This window comes from Propithecus coquereli, unplaced genomic scaffold, assembly GCF_000956105.1.
Source record: "Propithecus coquereli isolate 6110/MARCELLA unplaced genomic scaffold, Pcoq_1.0 Scaffold33, whole genome shotgun sequence".
NCBI lineage: Eukaryota > Metazoa > Chordata > Mammalia > Primates > Indriidae > Propithecus > Propithecus coquereli.
The window spans coordinates 3,096,141-3,107,053 of record NW_012148952.1 but is presented as its reverse complement, the minus strand read 5'-3'; the positions used below and the strand labels follow the sequence as shown (position 1 = coordinate 3,107,053).

General features: G+C 38.5%; 1 protein-coding gene across 1 annotated transcript in view; it reads left to right on the top strand.

Annotated features, from left to right (window-relative positions):
- Positions 1 to 10,211: 10,211 nt before the first annotated feature.
- The window catches only part of LOC105815390 (histamine N-methyltransferase-like), a gene marked incomplete at its 3' end in the record, with an annotated part of 3,548 nt that continues 2,846 nt past the window's right edge, over positions 10,212 to 10,913 (top strand). Inside the window, exon 1 of the mRNA XM_012650538.1 lies at positions 10,212 to 10,596. Coding sequence (XP_012505992.1) covers positions 10,460 to 10,596 — 137 coding nt within the window. The remainder of the gene's footprint in view (positions 10,597 to 10,913) is intronic.

Sequence of the window (10,913 nt, the reverse complement as noted above, 5' to 3'; positions counted from 1 at the left end):
TCTTGAGTATCATCAGTATTTACTTTTTGCCCCCATTTTCACTATGGAAATCTCTCTGGATATGGCTATTAAGAAGGTTGAGCCATCTCCTCTTAATATTGGATTGCACTTAGTATTTTAAAACAAATTAAATAAAACAAATCCCCCAAACGAATTAAATTTCAATATGCATTCATTCTTTGTCCCGACTGGAGATAAAAGGGTGATAAAAATGAACCTTAGAAAATGATTCTAGCAGCAATATTATGAAAAACATGAGCTTCTCACTATTTATCTGACTAGGGAAAGGCCAAATGTACTGTGAAAAGTTTTAAACAACATTGACGTTTCAACCAGCATTTTACTTGGCATCCAAACTAAAAACAGACTAGAGAACAGGGCATGCATTTGCGGGAGGCAAAAATCACTGTGCTTTTTAAAATTTTCTTTTTTCCCCTTTTCTTAGTAGCATGGAGTTTTAGAGACAAGATAGCCCACAGGTTAATTCAGAGTTACCAAAAAGCAAAATTTCGAAAGTTAATCTCACATAGCTTCCCCATCCTTGCCCAGTCTGCATTTCATTGCTGCTAGAATACCGACGGAGGTGTTAATTTGGACCAGTAGAACAGAGAGACTTTGAAGGCATTTTTGAGTACATTGTGCCTCTGCTTTTAACCATGTGTTTATTGACTACAAATTTCACTCGATGGCACAAAATGCTCTCAGAATTGATATTTCTGAAATGTAACAGCAATTGTGTTTGCAGGAGGTCATCTTCCAACTACTCGAACTGACTGACACCCCCATGTATAATGCCTGATAGTGGAACACACTGAGAAAGGAGCTAGTTCTTCGATAGGTGTCACTTATCTTTAAAACCAACTCTCAGAGTCCTATGAAGGACATAATAAAATAGACATTGAATATATAGGTCTTTTGTTTTTAATTAGCCATATTGATAAACAGGCTTTAATTTTCTACTGCCTGAGAGCATATGGGTAATTACTATGATCTCCTTATGTTTTCCAGATGATTAGTGTGTCATGTTAGTATAATCCATGCTTAAAAATGGAAAATAGCTTGGAGTTGGCTTTAGGGAAAGAGGGTACCAAAGAGTCAGAGAATGAGGGACATAGAGTACCAAGTGTCTCAGAAATGGCATCCTGCTTCCAAACTGACATATTAGCCACATCTCTGTTAACAGTTTTAAACTCAAATAATCTTAGAATTTTAGAACTGGTGGTGAGACGATGGCATCTAATTTTCTACCTTTGAAGAAACTTAAACTCAGCTGAATTAAGTTCTTGCTCAAAGTCCCACAGGAAGTCGGTAAGCAGAGTGACAGGAAGTGGAAGCCACGGCCACACACTGCTCTATTTACTGCCTTCCTATGAGTGCGTGAGGAGGAAGGGACCCCTTCACCCTGCTCATGGCCAGCTCTGAAACTTCCAGAGGCAAAAGGAGTCCCAGGCGCCCACTGATGATACTTTCTGATGAGCTTACCAAAACCCTGACACATTTCCAAGAAATAGTTTCTGGCCAAATACCCTACTTGTAAAACAAAGTCAATCTTCTTAGTGACTGAGGGAGTAATGATCACAGTTGAACGTCTCAGCTCTTTAAGAGTTCGTGAGTACCAGACTTTCTTGGACCTGTAGCTATCATAATAGCCTCCTTTTATTTTCTCTATTTTATTGTGATTATCTAGCATTCAATGGGTACTTAATATGTTCTAAGTATTTTGTTTTATGCTTTTCTTTTTTTCTTTTTTAACTCTCACACCAAAATTAATGTATTAATACTATAGTAGGCACTTGTGCTGGTCATTGCTTGTATGCTGCAAGATCCATTTCCTGTCCTTCCCCTGATCTGTTCAGTATTTCCAGGGGTTGACGCCTACAAAGTTACATCACCAAAGCTTTCTTACCAACTGATTTTCACCTGGTTTTAGTAAAGGTGGAAAAATGGCAGAGATGAGAGGGTGGAAAGAGGGGCTATATTGGATACTTCTGCCTGTTTCCTCTGTTTCAGGCAGCATCTCCAAGAGTAGCTGTGTCTCCTTCATTGTTCCAGCTCCTACAAGTTAGCTTGGCTTCTTGGTGGCACCAGGTTCTGCCTTTGTCCCTCTAGCCACATAGGCAGTAGGACCATCCTGTTCTGGTGGGTTGCCTCACCATCCCTGCCTTTTCAGGTCCTCCAACACCTTTATCATGAGTTTCCAGTATTAAATATTCCTTTTGGACCACAGACATAGATTCTGCCATGTCATTAATATGGCATTATTGTTTTCATCCTATAAATGAAGGAACTGAGTGTTAGAGAAGTCTGTCTCACATCAGAGAGCTTGCTATATGCTACGTACTATGCTGAACACTTGATACACATTATTTCATTTAATTTCACAAATTATTATAGGGTAGGAATTATTACCCCATTTCACAGATAAGAAAATAAGGATCAAGGAACATAAAAAACCTGCTCAATGCCATACTAGTAACTGGCAGACCTAGGAGCTATGCTTAGATTAGTCTCTAGATCAGCGGTCCCCAACCTTTTTGGCACCAGGGACTGTTTTCATGGAAGACAATTTTCCCATGGACCAGGGATGGGGATGACTCAAGCACATTACATTTATCGTGCACTTTATTTCTATTTTTATTGCACTGTATGTATAATGAAATATTTATACAACTCACCAAAAGTTGGGGACCCCTGCTTTAGATCATAGTAAGGGTATAACCAATTAATTAGTTAAGAGATGCTGGAAGATGATACCACCTCTTCCAGTGGTCTCCACATACAGTGATTAGTCACACTGTTCAGGAAGATCATGCTAGAGACTGGAGAAAGGAGGCCTCTGTTGTGTTATCACAACTGAGACAATTAATTTAAAAGAAGGTTCAAGTTCACCACAGCTGCTTTGCAAATAATTGTAAGGCTAAAAGCAGTAGTGTGCTGCTAATTGTTTAACAATCTGCTCTCCAGAGGGATTTTTTTTAAAGTCCTGATTCATAGAGTTTGCCAGTTTTCATGGTGTAAACACTGCTGCCATGGGTCATTTCAAGCTACTAATGTAATGTCAACCAGCTCACAAAATTCCTGAAATTCTAACAATCAGCTCCACAATACCATTGGCTAGACACATAAAAGGTAAGCAATTAGTTTTTCTTGACTAAAAATATAGATATTACTATATACCCCCAGAGGGTACGAAGCAAATATGACTGGCCATACGATGAATACCCTGTAACATAACAATTTCACTCATGGTTATAGAAATGAGTGCCTATATCCATGAAAAGTCATGTGCAGGAATGTTTCTACCAGCTTCTTTTCATAATAGCACAAGCTGGAAGAACCTAAATGTCCATTAAGTGAAAAATAGTTTTAAAATATTTTGGAATATTTATACAATGGAAGAAGGTGCATAAATAAAACAAAATGAACTGCTGATTCACACACACAAAAAAAATGCGTGAACTTCAAAAATAATATATTGAGCTGAAGAAGACAGGCACACGAGTTTGAGACCAGCCAGGGCAATATAACAAGACCCCATCTCTAAAAAATAAACGAAGTTAGTCAGGCATGGAGGCTGGTAGTCCCAGCTATTTGGGAGGCTGAAGTACAAGGATTGCTTGAGCCTAGGAATTCAGGGCTGCAGTGAGCTAGGATTTCACCACTGAGCTCCAGCCTACGTGACAGAATGAGGCACCATTTCTAAAATAAAAAAGAAGACAGACACAAAAGAGTATATTTTGTATGGGTCTTTTATATAAAGTTCAAGAACAGGCAAAATTAATCTATAGGAATAAAAGTCAGAATTGTGGTTATCTGAGGTGGAGTGTGGGAAGAGTATTATCGATTGCAGTTATGAGTTAATATTCTAGAAGGCTAGAAATGTTCTATATGTTGATCTGGGTGATGGTTATAAGGATACATCATATATAAAACTTCCTCCACCTGTCCACTTGAGATTTGTGTCCTTTACTGTATGTAAATTATTTTTTGATTTTTAAAAAAGTAATCTTTGGGCCCCATGGTCAGATGTATCCTTTTCAGTGTTGAGTCATGTACAGGTGAGGCATTGCACATAAAATGTTCTAGCATGTACTGGAACACATGCTTCTTCATCAAATACCAGGGAAGTTTGCTTGCCATTACCCCTTTGTGTATAAAAATTCCTCTTATGTAACCTTTTCCTTCACCATATCCCCAGTTCAGCATTAGATCTACCCCTCAGGGCAATCACTGAAGTTTGCACGCTTTGTACCATGGACTCTTAGACAAAGCTTGTTTGACGAATTGTATTATTGTATTTTGGGTTTTTTTTGTTTTTGTTTTGATAATTGTCCACTTCCTACTAATTTGCTGGGTAGTAAATACTTACTGACCTTTACTTTTGGAAGAGGATCTAGTACTTTCCAGGTTACTTGTAAAATTTTTGGATTATTGAATAGGAACTCAGTTCTTAGACTATTTCTTCTTCGTCTTGTCTCTTTCCTTGTTCCCATCCTTAAACATTTCACATAAACTTTATGTCTTTAGAATGTCATTGATTACTCTTCTATAGCTATCAAAGTTATTTGTCTACCTACCCACTCTCTTGCTTCTCAGCTAATATTTCTTCTTCTCAAAATATTCTTCTGCATCATTTGGTTAGGTTTGTCAAACATCAAATGTCTTTGTTATATTGTGTATTTTGGGCCTTTTTTTTCTGTTTTAAGTTAATTAAAACAAAACCATTATCAACTCCATATTCATAAATTGCAATAGAAACAACTATATCATTAAAAGTAATAAAATATGGCATAATTATTAGCTATGTGAGCTTAAGCCACTCACATTGGTAAAATTTGGCTAAGAACATTCTATATAAAGTCAACAAACTTCAAAGATATAAAACTCTATAAATATCTCTGTCTATATAACTACTTTTAGTTTCACAGGTCCACAATAATTTATCTTTTTTAAAAGATTAAGACATTTAATTAGAACTTTAAGAAGCCTTAAAAATCATCTAGCCTACCATATTTCTAAGTGCTTAAATTTGGGAAAAAGAAAATGTAAAGCAGTTAGATCATTTGCCTAGTAAGAGGCTAAGCTTGTATAACACTCTGTTTTCTTGCTTCTTGACTTGTTTTCACACTTAGGAGGAACTTAGCCAAATGTCCTATGGAAAGCAAGATTCCTGACGTCTATCATAATTGCCTGAAATTATCAGTTTAATCAAGCTCTAAAATTTTATGTGCTATGATTTCAATCTTCCCTTTGAGACCACAGTTGGGTCAACCTGCTGCTAATTTTCAAATAAACCAGCAGATGAAGTAAGGCAATCACTTTGTATAAAATATCTTTCTCCTCCATTCTTCTGAAGTGAAAAGAAAATTGTATTCTTTGAACTACTGAGTAAGATATTTAAACAATATTGCCGTTATCATATATATATGTATTATGCTACTTAGAAGATGGGGCGTATAACTAAGGATAAGAAGCCAGACAATAAGAACAGTGTTCAGAAGACTAAAAGACCAGGGTGAATGGAGCTATCTGAAGAATGCTAAGTACAAAAAAATGGGCCCTGAGGATTTCGCTATTGTTTTTCCTTCTCTTTTGTTTATTTGTTTATTTTTTTGGTTTAGCACATACAAAGCAAGAAGAATAAACAAGGGACAGCCTTTGTGTTTTGACCTAGCACAGATGGTATTCTACTAACAGGTGATAGGAAGAATACAGAATTACTTCACTTCTTCTTTGCTCAGTGTTCTCTAACATAGTAAATGGTCTTTTTATTGAAAGGGTATTGGTGAGAGGCAGTGTGGAGTAATTTTTAAAACAATGAGTCTTGGAATCCAGGCTCTTCTCTTAGGCATTATGTGATCCTGTACAATATATCTGCTCTGAGTCTCACTTGATGATATCAATAGTTTCACCCCCTGAGGGTTAGAAGTATTAAATGAAATAATGTATATAAGGCACTTTGACACAGTAACAGCTTAATAAAGGCTAGGTAACAGGGGATGGAAGCCCAAAATAGGTAAGAAAATAAATAAGAATTTTTAAATTAGACAATTATTTAAGATCTAGAAGAACTACATCCCAGCGTGCTGAAAGAACTTGTAAAGGAAATAATAATGTCATTGCTGGTAACCTTTGAGAAGTCATGGCAAATGATGGATGTGCTAGATTGTTGCTCCAGTTTTCAAAAAAAGGGAAAGAAGGATTCTCAAGATTTTGTAATTTCAACCAGCCAGCTAGATGTTTTAATCCCCAAAGAAATTCCAGATGCGTCATGGATTATGAAACTGATATTCTATATGCAACTTTAAAAGGAAGTTGTGATTGCTGAAACCAGCATTTAATCAAACAAGTCATGATGAAAGCAACAAGATTTTCTTTCCCTCTCTCTCTCTCTTTTTTTTTTTTTTTTTAAGGAGCTGCTAGACTAACCAGAGAAGTACCATAGACATAGTATATCTGCATCTCAAGGGGGCATATGACAAAGGTTTCACGAACCTTTAAAATACTAACTTGCATTATGAATATCCAGAGGAAGCTACTGAATATAGCACTTTCTAAATTATTTGACCATGAAATCCATTATTTGCAGAGTAGCTAGTAAAATCTGAAAGAACTCTGGTTAAGCAAAACATTGGGAAACACTAGTCAAAGCACAGAGAGTAATGGAGTCTCCACTTGTTAGGTAGCCTTTGGGATATTGTGTTTATTTTCAAACACCACTTTTTAAAGGAACACAGTCAAACTAAAATTTTTCCTAAGAAGGAGACCAGAGGAATGAAATATATAAAGCCATATTGTAAAAGAAATAATTAGGAACTATGGAAGAGACATCTTGGGGACTGAGGTTGTCCTAAGAGTTGATTTAAAGTTTTTCAATGGGTATCGTATGGAGAAGACATTGAACTTACTCTGTTTATTTTAAGCAACCAGAAATACAGTACTATCTAGGAGTTACAAGGAGGCAGATTTTGGCTGAATATAAAGATTTTTGTGAGAACGCTAGTCCTGGGGCTTCATAGACTGGAATTCTATACCAGCTTTGCTACTTCTAAGCCAGGCATCCTTGAGCAAAGGAATCGGCCTCTCAGAAACTCAGTTTTCTCATCTGTAATATAGGGAAGTTCATGGATGTACTGCAAAGAGTAAATCCTATATTAAATTTGGAAATTTCCACACCATTTCTGGCACACAGTAAATGCTCAGTACATGGAATTATTAGTGCTACTAGTAACACATAAAGCTGCCCAATGAAGAAATGGATGGGGAATATCTGAGGGCAGAGAACATCTCAATAGTGGAAATATTTAAGCACATTTTAAATTATTTTTAAAAAAATTTGAAAGCCTACTGTGGGCAACACATCAGGGAGGTAGCTGTGACTCAGTTCCTGTATTTATGAGCTAACAATCACATGAGGAGAAGGAGAAGTAAGGCAAAAATATTAACAACAGTAACACAAGGTTGACAGTAACACATGGTTACAAGAGGCTCAGAAATTAAGAGCAGAAGCACTAATTCTTTTGAGGGATATATGGAAGCCTTCATGAAAGTGATAGCATATGAAGGATGGGAAAATGTTCAGTGGGTGGGGTAAGATGGGAAGCAGCATATTATAGAAGAAGGAACTATTATGAAGAGAGGCCAGAGGCAGGAAAGTGTAAAGATATATACAGATAAGCAGCACGATTTGAAGGGAATATAGCAGCAAGCCTAGAGGAAAATGGAACATAATTCTAGATAATTATTGGGGGCTGCAGAATAGGTTTTGTACTTAACTTGGGGGTCAGTGGGTAAACATTATGAGGGAGAGGAGTGTCTTTATACAAACTTACTTGAAAAAATGAATTTGGCAGTGGCAATAAAATTGGTTAGGATCTGTGATTCCTAAAGCAGGAAGGCCAATAAGAAAAATAATGCTGTAGGTGAAAAATAAAGAGAATCTCAAGTAGGCCAGAAGCACAGGGAATGGAGAGGAAACCCTCAGTGAGATATACATGAAGAGCAGCCTCTGTGAGAGAAGATCTAACAGCAAGCAAGGGAGGTGATGGTCTTAAAAGACTGAATTTCATTTAAGAGAGCTTTTAGCAGGAGCTTCACCAAATAAGGTCAAGTGCATATATTCTCAGCAGAATAGCACAGAGTAGACCCTGCTAAACATTTGTTTGATAGATGAATATATGAATGAATGAATGATTTGGATTGAACTCCAAAGAGAAGAATTGAAGATGGTAAAAGAAGAAGCAGAAGCTTGCAAGAGTCAATTTCAGGAAGGGGAAAGCGGGTTGGGTAGAGATAGGAGTTGAGAACTAACGAAGGGAGACCTTATTCCAAATACATCCATGGGCCAGATCTAGCCCAGTATCTGTTTTTGTGTAGCCCATCAGCTAACAATAACTTTTATATTTTTAAATGGTTGAAAAAAACCCAGGGAAGAGTAATATTTTGTGACATGTGAAAATGATATGAAACTCAAATTTCAGTGTCTATAAATAAAGCAACAACTTTTTTGTTGTTGTTTTATTTTTGCAGAAGTGACAGGACTGCACTTCGTAAACGCTATCTACGTCATTCTCATTACTATCCTATGAGATAAAATTTATTCTTCCCATTTTACAGATGAGTACAAGAAAGAGTATGTTTCAGTCAAAGTCACATAGTCCATGAGGGGCAGAGTCACCCACATCACTCTGCCATTCCAGACTTTCCATTTTCTTCTAGGATAAAAGCTCCGGCTCTGAGAATAGTGAGACCAAGACATGCTTATAAGAAGTTGGGAAGTGTTTTGAATGCTTAGAGGACAGTTTTGGAACTTAATCAGAAAACATGAGCAGTGCAAGCAGACACATTTCTAAGAGATTTACATGGGTTAACTTACTTAATCCTTACAACTCCTCCATGAGTTAGATACTGTTAATAACAACCCTAGATTGGATAAAGGATGGCCTTCTTAACGACCATTTCCTAGGTAAAAAGCCCAGTATGTGGATACTCTCAAGCTTTGGGTGCTTCGGAGGGTAATGTTAGGTAGGAATAAGGAGAAGGAGGAACAGATGCCTTGTCCAGGGGTTTTCCAAGGACTGAACAGATATTTGGTCTACAACAGGGGGTTTCCAAGCACTGACCAACAGAAAGAGGCGGAGAAACCATAAAGTGGAGATATGATCAAGGCCATTTGGGGGGTCTTCGAGGCACGTGTACAAGCAAGGTGACAGTGTCCTCAAGTGACCTCCCCTCATTAGCATAGTAAAAATCACACCCACTCACGCCATGACAGTTTACAAATGCCATGGCAACCCCTAGAAATTGTCTTACAAGGTTAAAAATGGGGAACACTCGCCATTCCAAAAACTCTCCAGCTCTTTCCAAGAAAAGCCATGAATATTCAGCCCCAACTTAACATAGAATTAAAACCTTAGTGTAAAGGAGAGAATCCTATTCGATCTCAGAGTTGTCTCCACTAACAGAAATAGACCCCTTTCCTCTTCAGAAAGTTCTGTGCTTGAATAAACCTTGCTGTTTGGCCTGCCTGTGTTTGTTTGCCCTGCTCGTTTAGTCCATCAACTCGGTACCGTAACCATTCTTCTGTATTGGGAACCAAGAACTGGGCAACAGAAACCTGACAGTAAGACCACTGGGCTTCCAAAGGCTCAGGCAACCAACGCCAAGTATCTATGATCCCAGGTTAAGAGCACACAGGGGAGGATTCCTATGGACTGGGCTTTTACTCTGGTGTCCTGCATTCTTGCCCTAAGACTTTTCTCTCAGCACTCTAATTCCCCCTCTCTCAGCTTCTGACATTATTAGCTTTTGGCTAATAATTCAGTTCAGATACTCCTCCTTGCTAGTTTATTCTGAAAAGACTTGAGTTATAACACATCAATCAGCATTTGAAGAAAGGCAGCCAATAAGTCTAAAGTTCAAGTGTTGAGGGATGTAACAGCACAAAATTCTCCTGTAGAAAACACAGAGGCAGGTGACAGTCTTTTGTAAAAGGGTTCAGCAGCTGCAGATTTCTGAAAGTGGTGTGTAGCCTTGTAGCTGTCCTGTTTACCTCTGTGTTTGCCGCCTGGAACAAGCCACTTTCCCACTTGGAACTTACTTGAGGCAGCTGGGGACAGAACAGGAAGTGATTTGAATGCAGTCTGTTTTTACGACTTTCTGAACTTCAGGAGTTTTAAAACAAGGTTTGGCAGTGGATTTACTGCCTTGCTTTAGTACCTCTATTTCTTACGAAACAACTGTGTAGGGGTTAAAGTATCGACCTGAAGTCCTGTGCAAATACTGACCTAGCTATGAGCTCTGCACCCCAGCCTTTGGTGCCTGTTAAATTCAAAACAAGCTCAGCTGCTTTTTTTTCCCTTGGATAGAAACTGGTGGGGGTGGGGAGAGAAAGAGGGAACTGGGAAGAGGAAGGGGAAGTTAAACCTTGCTTCCCTCACTGTCTTTCAGAAAACCAAATATGGCATCTTCCATGAGGAGCTTGTTTTCTGACCACGGCAAATATGTTGAATCTTTCCGGAGGTTTCTCAACAATTCCACGGAGCACCAGTGCATGCAGGAATTCATGGACAAGAAGCTGCCAGGCATAATAGCAAGGTAACAAAAAGGGACGTTTTTGTCAAAGGGACAAGCCTGAGACTCGCTGTGCGTCAGTGACAGATGGGCGAGCTCAGCCCCGCAGGCTGGGCGCCGGGACGAGGGCGAGTTACTGATAGCAGCGCCCCCTCGACCCCTCCTCGCCGCCCGGCGCTGCCTTTCCCCTGCAGAGCTTTGCTTCTGCGTTTGCTTTAAACACTCAAATGGTCGGATTTGTGCTGTATGGCCTTCCAGCTGCACAGAGATAAGCCTTAACCATTTGAAGGCACAAATCTATGTTCATTTGGCAAAAGATAAGATAATAATCTTTAAACTCA